This window comes from Oryctolagus cuniculus, chromosome 12, assembly GCF_051225735.1.
Source record: "Oryctolagus cuniculus isolate XC-2025 breed Fujian yellow rabbit chromosome 12, ASM5122573v1, whole genome shotgun sequence".
NCBI lineage: Eukaryota > Metazoa > Chordata > Mammalia > Lagomorpha > Leporidae > Oryctolagus > Oryctolagus cuniculus.
Genome location: NC_142878.1, coordinates 52,028,486 through 52,046,903, shown reverse-complemented (window position 1 = coordinate 52,046,903; position 18,418 = coordinate 52,028,486). Strand labels below are relative to the sequence as shown.

At 60.9% G+C, this 18,418-nt stretch overlaps 2 protein-coding genes across 3 annotated transcripts; one reads left to right on the top strand and one right to left on the bottom strand.

The window, feature by feature from the left end:
- The first annotated feature begins 4,139 nt into the window (after positions 1–4,139).
- PSMB11 (proteasome subunit beta 11) lies at positions 4,140–10,001 on the top strand. The gene is made up of 2 exons (XM_089309915.1): positions 4,140–5,586; positions 9,556–10,001. Exon 1 carries the CDS (start codon positions 4,140–4,142, stop codon positions 5,049–5,051), a length of 912 nt encoding a protein of 303 aa, XP_089166041.1. The 3' UTR covers positions 5,052–5,586; positions 9,556–10,001.
- Positions 8,196–17,848, bottom strand: CDH24 (cadherin 24). 2 transcript variants are annotated; one of them, XM_051822649.3, is made up of 13 exons: positions 17,584–17,844; positions 15,910–16,234; positions 15,420–15,714; positions 15,087–15,206; positions 14,845–15,012; positions 14,459–14,646; positions 13,913–14,166; positions 12,967–13,103; positions 10,614–10,735; positions 10,421–10,532; positions 10,018–10,266; positions 8,597–9,578; positions 8,196–8,506 (listed from the first exon to the last, which is right to left on the bottom strand). In XM_051822649.3, exons 2-12 carry the CDS (start codon positions 16,108–16,110, stop codon positions 9,079–9,081), a joined length of 2,346 nt encoding a protein of 781 aa, XP_051678609.2. In that variant the 5' UTR covers positions 16,111–16,234; positions 17,584–17,844; the 3' UTR covers positions 8,196–8,506; positions 8,597–9,078. The 2 variants fall into 2 exon arrangements, with proteins under 2 accessions (XP_051678609.2, XP_089166040.1); XM_089309914.1 differs by lacking the exons at positions 8,196–8,506; positions 8,597–9,578; positions 10,018–10,266; positions 10,421–10,532; positions 10,614–10,735 and adding an exon at positions 10,759–12,565 and having other exon boundaries at positions 17,584–17,848.
- Between the last annotated feature and the right edge of the window lie 570 nt (positions 17,849–18,418).

Below are 18,418 nucleotides of genomic sequence, written 5' to 3'. Positions count from 1 at the left end.
AACTCCAGCTAGCGTAGACGACGCTCTTTATTCAGAAATGTGCTGTATTTCATTGCCTCTCCTCCACCCACCTTCATTTTTCAGCTCTTGTGGGAACTGTAACAAGTCAGCAAGTGGGCATACATGGGAAATGTTGCCTCTCCCTTTATGGTTCTATGAAGGCAGTGTCTGGCCTTCCTTGTGGGATTCTAGCAGCGACATCAATCAATATCTAAATTCCACTTTCCTCGGCCGGCCCCACCACCCCATGTGGGTGGTGGATTTTTTAATGTTGAAATTTGGCAACCCATTCCTGGCCCAACTATCAGGATGCTAAGGATGCAAGAGATGTTTATCTGTGTCTCAGACTTGGATGGTGTAGAAATGCGAAGTGCCTCTGTTTTGTTGAGCTCATGTTGTTTTGCAGTCACCCCTGCAATGCCACTAGTCCATCTTCCTTCTGACTTAGTAAGTTTTGCTCTATCATTAATCACATTTGTTCCTCTTAGGGCACTTTTTATTTTATTTTATTTTTTTTGACAGGCAGAGTTAGACAGTGAGAGAGACAGAGAGAAAGGTCTTTCTTCCGTTGGCTCACCCCCCAAATGGCCGCTACGGCCAGCACTGCACTGATCCGAAGCCAGGAGCCAGGTACTTCCTCCTGGTCTCCCATGGGGGCAGGGCCCAAGCACTTGGGCCGTTCTCCGCTACATTCCCGGGCCACAGCAGAGAGCAGGACTGGAAGAGGAGCGACCAAGACAGAATCCGGAGCCCCAACTGGGACTAGAACCCAGGGTACCGGCGCTGCAGGCAGAGGATTAGCCTAGTGAGCCGTGGGGCCGGCCACTTAGGGCACTTTAAAAAAAAAAAAAAAGATTTTTATGTATTTATTTGAAAGGCAGAGTTACACAGAGGGAGTGAGAAAATTTCTTTTTTAAAAAATATTTATTTATTTATTTGAAAGAATAACACAGAGAAAGAAGGAGAGGCAGAGAGAGAGAGAGAGAGAGAGAGAGAGAGAGGTCTTCCATCCCCTGGTTCACTCTCCAATTGGCCGCATCGGCCGGAGCTGCACAAACCCGAAGCCAGGAGCCAGGAGCTTCTTCCAGGTCTCCCATGTGGGCCATCTTCTACTGCTTTCCCAGGCCATAGGAGAGAGCTGGATCAGAAGTGGAGCAGCCGGGACTAGGACCGGCGCCCATATGGGATGCCAGCACTGCAGGCGGTAGCTTTACCCTCTACGCCACAGTGCCTAACCCCAGAGATATTTTCCACCAACTGGTTCATTCCGACTCCTGCTGGGGCTGGGCCAAGCGGAACTCAGGAGCCTGGAACTCCATCTGGGACTCCCACATGGGTGGCAGGGGTCGAACCATTTGAGCCATCCTTTGCTGCTTTCCCAGGCACATTAGCAGGGAGCTGGATGTGAAGTGGAGCAGCCAGGACTCTTATCTGGTGCCCACATGGGATGCCGGCATCTCAGGTGGCTACCCAACTGCTACACCACAATGCTGGTTTCTCTCAAGGCCCTTTCACAATTTAGCTGGTTTGAGGTGTACATTTGTCTTTTACAGGTTGTGAGTTGTAAAGCCAGCTATTTCTGTGCTCATAGTGTTATACATGTTTGCTGAGTGAACACATGACAGAATGACAACAGTGGTCTTCCCATCACAGAGGCCTGAAGCCTGGCTCATCTTTGCCAACTCCTCTGCCTGTCCTCCGTATCCAGTGAGTTACCAGGTCCTCCTGGTTCTCCCTCTACAATATTTCTCATTCTTTTTCATTGCAACTGATACCATCTTTGACTTCTTATTTCCTCAGCCCTACATTACTGAAATATTCTCCTAACAGATTCTCTGGGCTCTAATTCATTCTGCACAGCATCAGATTGGTTTTCTGAAAGCCCCATCTTGATATCATCCTTCAACCTGCTTAAAAATGTTCTGTAAAGTTCAAGCCCTTTGGCATGACATTCAAGGCCTTCCATCTAGAATCTGCACCTGACCCCCCTTCTGTTTATCCTCTGCTCTAGGACCCTCAGGAGACCTCACTAAGGGGAAGGAAAGATGATAGTGCTGTGGCTCAGACGTGAGGAGGAGGTGAGTGTAAATTGGAGTGAGGCAGCGGGTCCAGGATGACTTTGTCAGGGAGGTGTGAATTCATTCCCCTAACTACTACTTGGGTCCCATTGCTCTTCAGAACCACGCTTCTCCTCTTCAGCCCATTCCTGGGAAGAAGTTTCAGAATAGATGGTCCTTAAGGCAGGCTTTGAGGGATAAGATTCAAGTGGGTAAAGGGGAGATGAGATGTATTAGGAAGACACCAAAGAAAGGTTATGATGGATAGATTTGGGTTGGACCATAATAAGCTCCAAATGCCAGACTAGGGTGGAAGACGTGGTTCAGATGTTATCTTGTTTCTTAGCAAGGAGACATGGGATTTGAGCAATGCCTTAGGAAAACATGTCCTTGTGAAGATTAAAATTAGGCCAGCGCCGCGGCTCAATAGGCTAATCCTCCACCTAGCGGTGCCGGCACACCGGGTTCTAGTCCTGGTCGGGGCGCCGGATTCTGTCCCGGTTGCCCCTCTTCCAGGCCAGCTCTCTGCTGTGGCCAGGGAGTGCAGTGGAGGATGGCCCAAGTGCTTGGGCCCTGCACCCCATGGGAGACCAGGAGAAGCACCTGGCTCCTGGCTTCGGATCAGCGCGGTGCGCCGGCCGCAGCGTGCCAGCTGTGGCGGCCATTGGAGGGTGAACCAACGGTAAAGGAAGACCTTTCTCTCTGTCTCTCTCTCTCACTGTCCACTCTGCCTGTCAAAAAAAAAAAAAAAAAAAGATTAAAATTAGAGTGAGTGGAGGGGCAGGCACTTGGCACGGCAGTTAAGACAGCCACATCTAGTAGCTGAGTGCCTGGGTCAAGTCCTGGCTCCACTTCTAACTCCAACTTCCTGCTGGTGTGCATCCAGGCAGGCGGAAGGTAATGAATGGCTCAAGTGCTTGGGTTCCTGCCAGCCACATGGGAGACCTGAACTGAGTCCCTGGCTCCCAGTTTCAACCTGACCCAGTCTTGGTTGTTGCAGGCGTTTAGAGTGAGACACTGAGTGGAAGTTAGTTCTCTCTCTCTCTCTCTCTCTCTCCCCCTTTCCCTGTCTCTTTGCCTTGAAAAACAAAAATATTAGTATGGAGGCTGAAGGTTGGTCAGTGAGGAGGCCATTAAACTGTCCAGAATTGACTTGATAGTGGCCTGACCTAGGGATGTGGCTATCTATCCATCTATGAAGAGTCTAAGACTTAGTCCTTATTAATTTATTCATTTATATACTTTTTAAAAATTTATTTATTTGAAAGGCAGAGTTACAGAGAAAGAGGGAGATACAGAAGGAGAGATCTTGCATCTGCTGGTTCATTCCACAAATGGCTGCAACTACTGGAACTGAGCCAATAGGAAGACAGGAGCCTCTTCCATGTCTCCCACATGGGTACAGGGGCCCAAGGACTTGGGCCATCTTCCACTGCTTTCCCAGGCCACAGCAGAGAGCTGCATTGGAAGAGGAGCAGCTGGGACATGAACTGGCGCCCATATGGGATGCTGGCACTGCAGGCAGAGGCTTGGCCTACTATACCATGGCCCCAATAAATATCTTTAAAAAACAAACAAGCTGTGAGCTTGTTTCAGAGTCCTCAAGGTCAAGGTCTCCAGCACCGTGTTCCGACCACATCAGAGCACCGACTCTTTGTCTACTCCTGGACTGGGGTGCTCTCAGGCCAGGGGCGGGGCTCACCCTGCTCTGCTCCTTCCTCTCCTGGCCACTTTCCTTTGCAGTTACCCCAGTCCTCCACCCTGCTCCGGGAAGTTGGAGGATGACAGACAGGAGACTCCTCGGGGGACTCTCAGATGTGTCACGGGTGGCAGTTGGTGAAGGTCTGACTGATGGGGCAGCGTCTTCCCTGCCCGGGAGACACCAGTGGCTTCATCCCTCCCCCTCAGCAGGCCTCTGTGCAGCAGGGGCTGCTCCTTGCACCAAGCCCAGAGCGTCAGCTCACGCGCCGTCTGCGCTGGTTCTGGCTGCAGCCCAGCTTCTGTGCCGCGTCCCCCCGCCTCCAACCCCACCCAGCCCACAGATATCTGCTGTGAGCCTCCCAGCCTTCACTCAGCTGGGGGATGGCTCTCCAGGAAGTGTGTGAGTGGCAGGCTCCTGACACCCAGGCGCTGGTGCCTCACCTGCCGCGGACTGGCAGCTGGGCTGTGCCTAGGGGATGCGATCCCCAAACCTTCCTGCAGACCCACGGCCCACAGCTGGCCCACGGCACCACCACCCTGGCCTTCCGCTTCCGCCACGGGGTCATCGCCGCGGCTGACACGCGTTCTTCCTGTGGCAGCTACGTGGCCTGCCCAGCCTCACGCAAGATCATCCCCGTGCACCAGCACCTGCTGGGCACCACCTCGGGCACCTCTGCGGACTGTGTCACGTGGTACCGGGTGCTACAGAGGGAGCTGCGGCTGCGGGCCCTGAGGGAGGGCCAACTGCCCAGTGTGGCCGGCGCGGCCAAGCTCTTGTCGGTCATGCTGTCCCGCTACCGGGGGCTGGATCTGTGTGTGGCCACTGCCCTGTGTGGCTGGGACTGCTCTGGCCCTGCCCTCTTCTACGTCTACAGCGATGGCACGCGGCTGCAGGGCGACATCTTCTCGGTAGGCTCGGGGTCTCCCTATGCCTACGGCGTGCTAGACCGTGGCTACCGCTACGACATGGGCATCCAGGAGGCCTACGCTCTGGCTCGCTGCGCCGTGGCCCACGCCACCCACCGTGATGCCTACTCCGGGGGGTCTGTTGACCTTTTCCACGTGCGGGAGAGTGGATGGGAGTATGTGTCACGCAGTGATGCCTGTGTGCTGTACACGCAGCTGCAAAAACTCCCAGAGCCAGAGCCTGCGGAGGAGGAAGGGGAGGCCAGCCAGGCCCACCCTGAGCCTGCCACTCCCCACAGAGCTGGGGGAGGCAGGGGACTCTCTGCGGGGCCAGGGGAGGCGACACCAGGAGACTTCAGGATGCCAGCAGAGACTGAGAGGCTGTGAGAAGTGGCAGCACTTGGGGCGACGGAGGCCTGGGGCAGCAGGGGCAGGGCCCCTCCAAGAAGAGGCCCCCAGCATTTGGTTCCAGCCGTCTGATCCACAGCTCTGCCTGTCTGCCCCAGAGCTTACTGATGAGTTACGCTCCTGTTGTGCTCTGTGTCTTAGTCCAGCCTGCTGCAGGCCTGCGGCATGCCGGGGGCTACATGCTCTTTCCTCGCCGTGCCATGCACGATCTCACCTCCTCCTCCATCTTGGCCCTCCATGCTTACTTCTCCAGGTCACTGTCGCACCTGAGAGGGCAGCCGTGCCTCTCAGAAGGAGGTGGCATGGGGGGCTGGGAGCCATGGAGACGGCTGTGGCGAGTGCCGACAGGCTTGGCTCATGTGCTCGCCACCTCTGCCTGGCCGGTGACTACTATTCACTACCTGGTGACTGCACACAGTTCTCACGACAGTGCTGTGAGGCCCGAACACTCCCCACGTTGCAGAAGAGGAACCTGGAAAGGGCTCTGAGCCCTGCCCCAGTCCCGTGGAAAGAGGTAGGGACAAGGGTCAGGCCCAGGCCTCCTCCACCACAGTCCGGGCTCTACTGTGCAGTGTCCCCTCCCATTCTGCCGGGCCGGACATGGAGGGAGGGTCGCTAGGCCAAGCCCCCGCCTGGTAGCCGGGGATGAACGGACGCTGAAGAGTCCTGGGGCTTGGAGTGGTGAGCTTGGGGCAGCTGCTGCCCGGTTACAGTTGGCTGTATCTGCCGGGACCCACTGTGCTAGCTGGACTTTGGGGCCCGGTCTGGTCGCTGGCACACCTCTTCCTCCGTTCTTCCATTCGCTTCTCTCTGGTTGCTGTTTCCTGCTGCTCCCCTGGAGAATGAAGAGAGAATGAAGGAGGCAGAGGCGGTGGGCGCTTTCTGCCAGCACCTCCTCCCCTGCCTCCCTGGTCCTCCTCCTGCCACCTGGAAGCCACCCCCCCCTAGGTTGACAGCTCCAGGAGGGCCTGCAGCCCCTCTCCTGGGCCGGGTTGACCTACTTGGGGCCTGAAGTGAGGTTCCTGTCACTTCTTTCTCTTTCCTCCTGCTCCAAAAGCTTCCACTCTTGGGAGTCACAACCCCTTCTCTCCCTCAGCAGGGACTAGCCAGACCCTGGGACACCTCTGGACCCTGGCTCTGAGGGTGACTGGGGACAAGGGACGAAGGGTCAGGGAGCCCCAGACAGGAAAGCAGTGGGGACAGGGAGGGGGGGGATCGTGGTGGGGAACCCGGATACAGGGGGACTCGCCTTCAAGCCCCAGCCAGGGGATCCTGCTGGGGCCTCTGCTGCAGCCCTTCTTCACCCTGTGCCCACACCCCAGGCTCAGGGGAAGAGGTGGGGGACTCAGGGTCAGGGGCCCCTGGGACAGCCTGGTTTGAGGGGAGTACAAGAAGAAGTGTTTGATGGGCTCAGGCAAAAGAGTGTGGCCAGGAGTGTGTGTGCACAGAGTATCGGTTTGTGTCCAGGTGCTGGTGACCCAGGATGGGGGGATGTGCCTGCGGGGGCAAGTGCATGTGTGTGGTTCCCACATGCGCAGAGACCGGAAAGCAGACTGGACGAGAATGAGCAACGCCTGAGTAGGGACAGCAGGGATGATCAGGGAGAACCTCAGCTGCCTTACTGCGTGCTGCCGCCGGAGCCCAGCCCAGGGTGTGCAGTGAGCTTCCCGCAGGTGCTCTGTGCCCCTTCCCTTCCCAGACTGGAGGATGGCTGAATGAGCAGAGAGGGCGCTCCCTCTTCTTGCATCTGTGCCCCACTCCCCCTCCTTTCCTTGCCCGCTCTCTCCCTCCCGTTGCCAGGCCCTGCCCTTGCAGTGATGACGTGTTTGAGGTGGAGACAAGTCCGCAGGTCCTGCTGACACGCTTTCCTCCTTGAGGTTTCTAATGAGATGGGTGAGGACCATATGAAGGTATTAGGGACAGGCAGAGGCAGACGTCACGTTCCTGTGCCCCCCCCCCCACTACCCGAGAGTGACCCGTTGGTCCTTTCCTGTGCCGAGGTCTTGCCCTGCGTGCCTGGCACTGGAAGTCCTCGTGCCCACTGATGCCCTGCTTGGGGCACTGTCTGCTCAGTCTCGGATGGCCTTGGGGGATAGACAGCCTACTCTTTTTTTTTTTTTTTTTTTGACAGGCAGAGTGGACAGTGAGAGAGAGAGACAGAGGAAAGTCTTCCTTTGCTGTTGGTTCACCCTCCAGTGGCCACCGCAGCCGGTGCGCACTGCACTGATCCGATGGCAGGAGCCAGGTACTTATCCTGGTCTCCCATGGGGTGCAGGTCCCAAGCACTTGGGCCATCCTCCACTGCACTCCCTGGCCACAGCAGAGAGCTGGGACAGAATCCGGCGCCCCAACCGGGACTAGAACCCAGTGTGCCAGCACCGCAAGATGGAGGATTAGCCTAGTGAGCTGTGGCGCCGGCCCCAGCCTACTCTTACAAAGGCCCTTGGACTAACTGGGGCCAGGGTTCCAGCTCCAGTACTGGGGTGGGGGCCTCGTCGTCCTGCCACTGGTTTGCCCTAACCAAGCAAGGTGTGGAAGGTGTGAGAAGGCACGGTCCCGTTGGAATGGCCACTGCCAGCACCTCCCACTTGGAAGGGAGGTCACGGGCAGGCTGACCTGCTCCTGGGTCTCTTGGAGTCCCTCCAGCAGGCAGGAGCCCCGTTATTCTGTGTTCTGGAGACGCTGCCACCCCCGCTGACTCTGATTCTGCCCCTCAACATCCCCCTTCCCACCCTGCTCTCTTCCCTTGGTGCCCTACAAAGACTAAGAAGACCTCGGACTGGGAGGAGAATTAAAGGTGGGAGCAGTGGGCCCAGATTGTGTCTGTCTCATTCAGGACCACCCTTTCCCCAGGGGGCACTATAGACCCCAGGAAATGCTCGCCTGGCCCCCTGCTGCCTGCCACCTACACTGCTCCCCAGGCACCCCCCGCCCCGGTCTTCCTCCTTTCTCCTCTCTTCTCTGTGGCTCTCAGCCTCCCCCTTGCCAAGTGCCCCCATCTCACTCTCCTTGGACAGTCTAAGAGAAGTTGGAAAGTCCAGTCATCTCCTTACTCCCCAAATGCGTGTACCCAAATCCAAGAATGGAGAGACCTGAGCGCCCACACACAGGCAAGGCTCCAGCTTTACAAAATAAAGTGTTTGTTTATTATGAAATTAGAGATGGAGGCCCCTCCCCTTCCTCCCTCTTTCCCCTTCCCCAGCTGCCTCCCCCTTTTCTGCCCCTCCCCTTTTCCCTGGGGCCTGGGAAGCACACAAGACAATGCCCAGAGCTGGGATGCCCAGGGCAGGCGGACAGCTGGGCAGAGCTCCAGGGAGGCGGCCGTGGCAGGGCTGGAGCTCTGGCCCTGGGAGGCGGGCTAGCTCCCTCTCTCTGCTGGAGGCCGTGGAGCCAGGATGAGGCCATGAGTGATGGATGGAACCATGCGGGCAGGTCTGTAAGGACAGGAGCGGAGGAGGGGTTCAGAGGCCTGGGTGGGGGAGGGACTCTCCCTCCCCTCCTAGTAAGTGTCCAGGGCCACTGACCTGGGGCACAGCATCCCCTGCGGGAGGGTGGGCAGCAGTGGCTAGACGTCTCTCTTGCTTTTGGGATGAACAACAGAAAAAAAAAACCAAAAACCAAAAAGCCAGTCACAGGGATCCACAGAGAAGGGTGGGACATGTGGGCAGGACACAGTGCGAGTAGGGCAAGGCAAGGGTGACAGTGGGGAGGGAGCTTTAGAGCCGCAGGGACAAAAACCGCCACGGAGAAGTCACAGTGAGAGAACACGGGGAGGACACCACCGAGGAGACACAAGGTCCATGGACACAGACGTAAGGATGGACAGACTTGGGGGAGCCGAGGGGCTAGGGGCTAGGGGGTCTAGGGAGGGAAGGAGCAGGGACCCAGGGACCGGAGGAGGCCGGGGGTCCCTGGGCTGCTGCCGCCTGCCTTGCCCCCCACCAGGGGCTCACTCAGCGGGCCTGTGCGGGCTGCCCCACCGCAGCGGGCAGGGCCAGGCCCACGCTCAGGGGGCCGGGGGCTCCTTGGCCCCGTACAGCTCGGCCAGGGTGCGGAACAGCGGCCCCCAGTCGTCCAGCGGCTCCGCGGGGCCGGGGGCGCCGCCGGCCTCACTGCCGGAGCCCAGGGAGCTGAGCGAGCCGCAGGAGGAGCCCCGGCCCTCATAGCCGTACACCTGCACTGAGTCGTAGGGCGGCACGCTGGGGTCCTCGTCGGCCTCGCGGAGCCTCAGCGCCAGCAGCTGGGCCACATCGGCGGGGCCCGGGGGTCGGGGCTGGCGCGGTGCGCAGGCCCGGGGCAGCACGTCGCGGCGCGCGGGGACGCCGGGCGCCGGTGGGGCCGCCCCGTCAGGGTTCTGCAGGGCTGCGATGTCGAAGGCCTCCGTGTCCTCCTCGCCGCCGCCCTCGTCGTCGTAGGTGATGATGTTCTCGCGCACGTCCTCCTCCTCCAGCACCATCAGTGCTTCCTGCTTCTGCCGCCGCAGGGCCACGAAGAGCACCACCAGCGCTGCGGGAGACGCGAGACGCGTACAGGCCGCTGCGCCGCGGGCCGCCACCACAGGCACGCACAGCCCCGCTGTCAGCACGCTGTGCGACCCTAGGAAGGTGCTTCACTTCCCTAAACCTCTTGGATCCTTAGTTTGCTCGGGTGATCATATTTACCTCCTATGGTTGTTGAAAGCAGGAAACCAAGCACCACACTTGGCATAGACCAGGGAGGGGTGCAATAAACAGCGTATTTATCTAGTTACTGTGATGGTGCATTAGCAGGTCAGGGTCACAGGTCCCAGCTTTTCCCCCGGATGCTTCAGGTGGTGGGAAAATCCAGGCATCTAGGGTCCCTCAAGCCCCCGGGTGGCAATCCCTGTGTCTAGGGACCCGGTTCCTCTCCACCCAACTCCACAGGCCGGCAATCCACTTCCGTGACCCTCCGTGGCCTGACTCACCAAGCAAGGTGCCCACACAGGTGACGATGGCCAACAGGGCGCCGGTGCTGAGCCCGGCTGGTGAGAGCTGAGCCTCGGGCCGGCAGGAAGCCACAGAGCCGTCGGGCCGGCAGCGGCACACGCTCACGGTCACCGTGGCAGTGCTGCTCAGTGCCGGCTGCCCCCAGTCCCACAGCACTATGGGAACCAAGTAGGGGGCCTGGCGGGGCGGGGCGGGGCGGGAGGGCAGCAGCAGGCTGGCAGAGCCATCTGTGAGAGAGGGAAAGCATTGAGGCACCTCTTGGAACACCCTCCTGGTAGGGGTGGTCTGGCCTGTACCAGCAGCTTCCTGTGGAAGGTTTGCAGGGCACAAACACGTGTGTGTCGGAGTCCACACTTCCTGTGTTGGGAGGAGGCCACCCACCTCGGTTATCCCGGACGGTGAAGTTGGCATCGGGGCCCAGAGGGCCCTGAAGGGAGATGCGGCTACTGTTGCCGACTTCATCTCTGTCCAGGGCCCGGATGACCTGAATGAGCTGGGAGGAAGAAAAGAGGCCTGGCACCAAGCAGGCCCCTGGAGGCCTCGGGCTCCCGAGCCCGCAGCCTCAGCCGCTCACCTGGCCAGGGGCTGCAGAGTCACACACAAAGGTGTCGTAGGGCTCAGCCAGCTGGGGAGCATTGTCGTTCTCATCCAGGGTCTGGACAGCCACTTGCACACGGGACGCCTGTGCGGAGCTGTCTGAAGCCAGAACACCAGTACATATGCACCACACGGACAAACACAAGAGTTGACAGGGCACGTGGGTACAGGGGCCGTGTGTAGCACACAGCACACACAGCCTGCGCCCAGAGTACATGTGTGACATACAGGTGGTAAACAATGTCATGAGGCCAGTGGAGCAACACCAAACACACAACACTCATGCAGTACCTGACATATGTACAAGATACAACATACGCTGAATGGGACTACAGCATGCACCTGGGGCGCACATGCACTGTAACCCAGAGGCAGGGCACACGCAGCATAAGCGAAAGGCAGACAGGGTGCTCACGCATTGTATGCGGATGACAACTGTGCACATGCGACGTACATACATGTTCACACCATGCCGCCCAGCTGTACTTGGTGTTTAGGTTAACGTGATCCCCATGAAGTGGGTGGTTAATATGCACAGCGAGGGCAGCAGCACCTGGTGTACCCAAGGCCCACAGAATGCACTTGCAGACGCAGGGGCCATGCACAGCACATGTGTGATGGGCATGCACACACACACACACACACACACACACACAGACATCCAGTCAGAGGTCCCGCAGCAATGAGCATCACCTAGAGTTGACCTTGGAGACGGAGGAGCTGCATAACCCACAGCGTGCAGAGCCCAGGCCAGCCTGGGCCCCACAGCCAGACACAGGCCCCCTCTTTACACACCGTCCATCAGGTGGCTTCCTCCCTCTTATCTAACCTTGCTTGTCCCCGCTAATGTCATCTGAGCGTAAACAAGTGTGCACTCCAGGTCCTTCTCCTAGGCTGAGTCTCCCAGTTCTCTTTAGCCTTGCCCTGGGCAGAGTGAGAGCTGGGTGGCCCTGGTGAACGGGCAGGGGAGGCCAGGATTGAGGCTCTGGGGTATCTGGATACAGCACGGGCATGGGGTCTGCTCCTTCACTGGGGCCCAGCGCTGCAGGTTGATAACGGGGTGGTGCTGGAAGCTGCAGGTGCAGGAGGATGAGGAGACAGTGAGGGAAACACACACCCGCAGAGCTATGTATGCACAAGCAGCCACCACACACTCCACATGTGTACACAGCCCCAGGGCTGTCCACGCAGCTCACTGCCAGACAGCACACAGTGGCACATACAGGCACCCAAAACCAGGCACACGGGAGGTGGCTGGTGCAGGAGCTGACAGGCCGTCCACGCCTCGGCTCCGCGACCTTGGGAGGCTACCTCAACTGTCTCATTCAAAAACAGGGACATAATCACACCTCCCAAAGCAGCCATCAGGATGAAATGAAAAAACTCATTGGAGGGGAGGACTTAAGACACAGCCTGATATGTGATAAGAACTGTTAGTGTTACCTGTCCACAAACACCCATACCCTTAAGCCATAAGCAGGGCTTTCCAAAAGTCCACAGTGAAGGTGTATTTGCAAAAACTGCACACCTGGGGCTTCCAAATAAATGTATCCTTTAGCTCCCTGTTGCCACAAACTTTATGAAACACCCTCGTGCACCATGCACCGACAGCTTCTTGTACACACACTCTCCAAACACCAGAGAGCTACTCACACAGACACACCGATGGCGTAAGCAGGACTCCACACACAGCTGTGAGTACAGCCATGTCTGGTTACAGCCACACACTCACCAATACGTGTGCATGCTTCCCACATGCGGAACTGCACGCTCACGGGGGTCCATGCCTGCGTGCGCATGCACACAGCTGCCCACTGATGGTACACAGTGCAACGCTGCAGTGTGAGCACAGCAGGGAAGGGAGCCCCAGGCACCGAGCAGAGGAGGACGCACAAACAGCTCCTGTCTCCTGGCCAGGGCTCCTGGTGACTGAAGGGGGTAGGGTGGGAGAGCCCGCACATGGAACTGGTGCCCCCCTCCGACTAACAGCCTCCTCCCCTCCCCGCACAGCTCTAGCCTGAAGCTGGGAATGGGCAGGACAGGGTCTGGCAGCCCCAGGTTAGCAGCTATGTGAGGTCTTGTTTATTTCTGGGTTGAGCCAAGTCAGGTGAGAGGGTGATTTTCGGGTCAGGAGAATGCTCACGCAGGCCCCTTGTGGCCAGCCCAGCCTGGCCCAGTCCGGGAGACAGGAGGCCTGCCTGGAGGTGAGGACCCAGGAGGGCACACAGGGCTAGGATAGTGGTGATGGTGTGATGGCAGGAACGGTTCCCCACCCCCGCTCACAGGGCCAGCCCCTGGGCCAGCAGGCCTGTGGGCGCAGGACTGCTCACCGAGCTCTGTGGCCAGTATGGTGAGGTTGTGCCACACTCGAGCTTCGCGGTCCAGGGGCACTGCTGTGCGGATCGTGCCGTCCTCTGGCTCAATGGAGAAGCAGCGCTCAGGATCCGAGTGCGGGAGGATGGAGTACCTGGGGAGAGGAGCAGGGCTGGAGCTCGCTCGCACCTCTCCCTACGCTGTGCTCAGCCTCCCGGCCCGAGCCCTGCAGACTCTGCCCCAGGCCCCCAGAGCTATCGTTCAACCTGGAGGCCTTCTTAAAAGGCAAATCTGCCTGGGAGGTCACCGCCATCAGGCACCTGTCCTACGATGGGGTTTCGTGGAGATGCGAGGAGGAGAGACAGAGAGGTGGAGGGCCGCCAGCACCTGCCTTTCAGACTTCCGGGCTCTGTTCTGGGGACATGGGAGCCTATGTGTCAGCCCTGCTCTGCTCTGGACCAGCTGTGTGACCTCAGACAAATCATTAAACCTCTGTTTACCCGCCTGCAACATGGGAACGTTCCCAGCCCCTGCCTCACAGAGCACTGGCAGGGATGCCAGCTGGAGGGGTGGCAAGAGTGGCCCCTCTCAAGGCTGGCAAGGCCAAGTTCGACCCTGGACGGAGGACTTGAGCTCACAGCCAGCCCCCAGAACGGCTGCTGCTAACACCCACTTAATGGGGCTCTCGTGAGAAGGGAATGTCATAGACCACGGGAAGAGGCAAAGCCCTTAGCAGGTTATCTGCAGGGAGCCATGAGCAAATGGGATTCCGTTTGTTGGCACTGCTGCCTCTGGACTGGCAACGAGTTGTGAGGTGGTCAGCCAGGGCCTGCAGAACCCCCTGACAGCCAGGCCTGCAGACAGCAAGGCCAGCGGGCAGGGAAGGCAGCTTCTGCCGGGAGGTGTGACAGAAGGTAAAGGGGGTACGTCCGCAGGTGGGCATGGCCCCACGTCGCAGCTCACCTGATTGGGCTGGCTGGGGAGTCCAGGTCCGAAGCCGAGACCTGGCCCACCAGGGTCCCGGGAGCCTTGTTCTCCAGCACTGCCAGGAGGTAGGCAGCCTGGGTGAAGGCAGGTGGCTCGGGGGCGTCCTGCACGGCCACGCGCACCGAGGCCACGTCCTTGAAGGGCCCCCGCCGCAGGTAGGCTGGGTCGATGAGTGTGTTGGTGGCCTCTACACGGAATGAGTAGGAGCGACGGGTCTCGAAGTCGAGGGGCTGCGGGCACGGGGCGGAGTGTGAAGCAGGCAGCCCCCAGGCTCACAGGAAAGGGGCCAGGTCCCTTCCCCGCATGGATCTGGGGCTCAGCGCTCATGGGGAGAGGTGGCACTGGAGGGATCGTGGCCTCGGCAGGTGGGAGAGGGTGGCAGCAGGCGAGCTGGGAACTCTGGGTCTGCCCCCACTCCCTCAGACTTGCTACGTGACCTTGAACCAGTCACTTCCCCTCCCTAGGCCCCAGGGCCTCCTCTAGAGAGGTGAGATGGGGAGCTCCAGCAGGCAGGGGGCGAACCTTGCGCACAGTGAGGAGCCCATCTCGCCCCTGTGGGTCCGTGCTGATGCTGAAGGCCTCGGACCCCTCCCCATCCAGGATGCTGTAGGCCATGAGGGCGTTGTCGCCCAGGTCTGGGTCCTGGGCCTGCAGTCGGCCCACCAGGGTGCCAGGCCCAGCTGTCTCCACCACGGAGAACTGGTACAGACCTGCGAGGAGTGGGGAGGGGACACACATCTTTGAGCAGCGAGGACCCCAGCTCTCCTCCTCACCCCCAGCACTGTCCTTCTCCCACGGGCTGGCTGTGGTGGGGGTGGGGAGGGAAGCACCAGAGGGGTGCTGCATGTGGCGGTGGGGGGCTGGGGTCAGAGGACCAACCCAGGCAGTGAGTGGCAGGGGCCCCTTACTCTGCGGGAACTTGGGGGGGTTGTCGTTGACATCGCTGAGGGTGACGGTCACCGTCGTGCTGCCCGACAGCCCCCCCATGTGGCCGCCCATGTCCTTGGCTTGGATCACCACCAAGAACTCCTCCTGTGTCTCCCGGTCCATGTTGGGGATGGCTGTGCGCACCACTCCTAGGGACAGAGGCCAGGTCACTGGCGGCGCTCGTGCCCAGGGCTGCCCCCAGGCTTCCGAGCGCCATCCTCACCAGTCTGGGGGTCCACGGAGAAGAAAGGCAGGCCGTCGAGCACAGTGTACACCAGCTTGGCGCTGTTCCCATAGCTGGGGTCATCGGCGTCGTGGGCAGTCACCTGGATCACCGATGTCCCTGGGAGGGATCCCGGCACCCGCCTCAGCACAGACGGGGCCAGTGGGGACAGAGCCCAGGGAGGAGGTGGGGTGGGGACAGGGGGTGGGGGTGGGCTCAGGTAGGAGGGAGGCTGAGTCGAAAGGGAGTTCTGGGCAGTTGGCCCTGGGGGGGAAGGGGAGGCGAGGGGGCTCCGGCAGACGGGACGGGGTGCCTGCAGCACCGGGTGCTCACCGACGTTGGACATCTCGGGGACTGTGGCGTGGTAAGGCCCGAGGGGGAAGATGGGAGGGTTGTCGTTGATGTCTTGCACTTTGATGATGAACTCTGATGGCGGCTCCAGGGGCCGGTTGGACGCTCGGTCCACCGCTTGGGCCAGCAGCACGTACTGCGCCTTCTCCTCTCGGTCCAGGCTCTTGGTGACGTGGATATTGCCCGTGGCCTCGTCAATCACAAACACGGTGCCTGCCCCCTCCCCGGTCAGCAGGTACTTGGTGCGGCCCTCACCCCTGTCCACGTCCGAGTGCAGCTGGAGGGGTCAGGGAAAGACAGACGGTGCAGGGTGCAGGGCCAAGACACTGAAGAGGCCAGGCTTGGGCGGCGCGTGGGGGTGTCCCGAGGGGCCAAGGTCACTGCAGAAGTGAGGAAGCTCTAGGGCAGGGTCCCCGGGGAGGGGGGAGCCTGGAGGTGTAGTCAGAGGAGCCCCAGGAGGGGTGATCCTTACCTTGCCAATGAGGACTGGCTCTGGCCCGGCATATTCCTCAATGACAAAGAACTGGTTCCAGACCCAGCTCCTTCGGGTTCGCAGCAGTGCAGGCCCTGGGCGCCCTCGGGACCCTGCCCAGGCCCGGGCCGGGGCTGCCAGACGTCCCATGCAGCCCCAGCCCCCCAGCCAGGCCAGCAGAAGCCTCACCAGGCCCCACATGGTCGGGCTGCAGCCAGGGGTCCGCTCAAGGGCCCCGGGTGCTGGGGCTGGGCTGGGCCAGGCGGTCCATGTGCTGGCTGGGGTGGGGGGGCAGAGGCGTTGGGGCTACCCCATGGATCCACACCTGCAGGACAGGTAGCTGCTCAGGGTCAAGGCAACTCAACACCCCAACATCCGCCCACACCCCCCAGCTTTAGATGCTCAGACTGAGGCAGAGAGCAGCTGGTCTGACCGGGCCCTCCTCCCAGGCCTGCCTGCAGTCACCTCCAGCTCTCCAAGCTGCTAAACCTCTGGTCAGCCAGCTCGGAGGAGAGACGCTGGGGAGAACCGGGGATGCTGGGAGGGCTCGGGATCCGAAATCTGGTCCCTGTCCTGCCAGGTTGGGCTCAAAGCCAGGGCACTGGAGGAGGTGGGGCAGCCAGAGAGAGGCTTAAAATTGGGGGGTTGGGATTCCCGGAGGTGTGGCCTCCAGATGTCTAGGGTTAGGCTGAGAGATGACAAGGCGTGCAGCCTAAGCCAGGGTTCAGAGCCTGGGAAAAAGTCCCTCCCCGGTGGACCCACCTCGCCAGACCCTGCCCCCAGTCCACACTGCTACTGCAGTCCCAGAAGTGGGATGGGGCTCAGAGCTGGAGGGGGAGGAGACCCGGTGATCAGAGACACAGAGTGACTGGGGCTAGACCAGCTCGGGGACTGTCCGGCAGAGGCAGCGACAGACAGGGAAGATCAGGGAGGCAGCCTGGGTCTCTGAGAGGCAGAAGAGGAATCAGGTGCTAGGCTGGGGCCAGAGGCCGGCCGCAGAGGGGCATGCAGCATGGGGGTGTGCACCAGGGCAGGGGGCCGGCAGACCAGGCCTCCGCAACTTCATTCTGGAAGAGGGAGCAGCCCGGGAGGAGCTGGCGAGAGGACCTTGCCCCCTGCGCTGTCCCTCCCTCTCTTCCTGGGGGGACCCTCAGGTGGCTGTGGCTGGCGGCCGCCCGCCCCTCCTCCGTCCCCCGGAGCTGACACACACCTGACAGTCAGTTTGCTCCCGAGGGAAGAGAGAAGCTGAAGGGAAGCCGGGGACGGGAGAGGGAGGCGGGACGAGGAGGAGAGAAGGAAGGGGATAGCGGAGTGGAAAGCAGGGTAGCAGGGAGGGAGCGGGAAAGGGAAAAGAGAGAGCAGAGACGGAAAGGTAGAGGGGCAGAGGCAGAGCGGGAGAGGCGACGCGAAAAGGCAGGACAGGGGAGAGAAGGGCTGGGGAGGCAGAGGAACGGGAGAGGAGGCAGCCAGGCAGAGGAGGAAGGGGCAAGAGAGACCGGGAGAGGAAAAAAGCGGAGAGGTGCGCGGGAAGGGGGTTAGAGCGCGGGAGAAGCGAGCCGGCAGTGGGCTTCCAGCCACGGAGCGCCCCGCGTCTTAAGACACCCGCAGGCTGCGGGCCCCCTGCTGCCCCTCTGCCCATTCCCGACCCCGGGCTGCAGGGCGGGCGGCCCTTACCTGGCGCTGCCGAGGGGCCCAGGCCGACAGGGAGCGCCCCCGCCCGCCCCCGCCGCCGGGTCCCGGGGGCGCAGCCCGGAGCCGATCAGAGCGGGCGCCGCGGCTCCGCTGCAGGTCTGAGCGGCCCCGGCGAGAACAAGGGAGCGAGACGGAGGGGGCGGGGGAAGGAGGCTCCGCCTGCGGAGGAGCGAGGCGGCTCCGCGCCGCGCGGGAGAGGAGAGCCCAGCCTCCGACCCTCCCCGGCCAGCCGGGCCCGCGCGGCGGGGGCGGGGGCGGCGCCCGGCGCCCGCCCCCTCGGCGCTCCAGGGCTGCGGGGTGCATACAGATGTGGCGCCCCTCCGGGGCCGGCCCGCAGCGCCTGGCGGGGTACTCGGGTGGGAGGACATCCAGGCCACGGCGCCTGGCCCTCTCGGAAGAGCTGGCAGGGAGGGCGCGCCCGGGAGCGCGGAGCGGCCGGCAGGTTCCCAGCGGCGGGGCGAAGGGCAAGCGCACGGTGAGGCGGGGTATCAGCATCCCACCGTGGGAGACGGCGCCCCGTTCCTGGACCGGCGCGGGATCCCGTGCGGAGTACAGTGGTGGTCGGCCGGGGTGTTCTTAAGGATAACAAGGGTCCAGGGAGTCCTCGAGCCGGGCCCAGGGAACGTGTTGGGGACGGAGGCACGACAGCGGTGGGAGGGCGGAGGTGGGGAGTGGAGCCTTCTGGGGAAGCTCATTACAGGGGCCCACAGAGTGAGGGGCTACCGCCCCCTGGTGGCAGTCCTGGGAAACACCGCGAAGCCGGCGAGCAGGTGACCAAATGTCTAATGCACAGGACCAGGAATCAAGAGCAGACCTT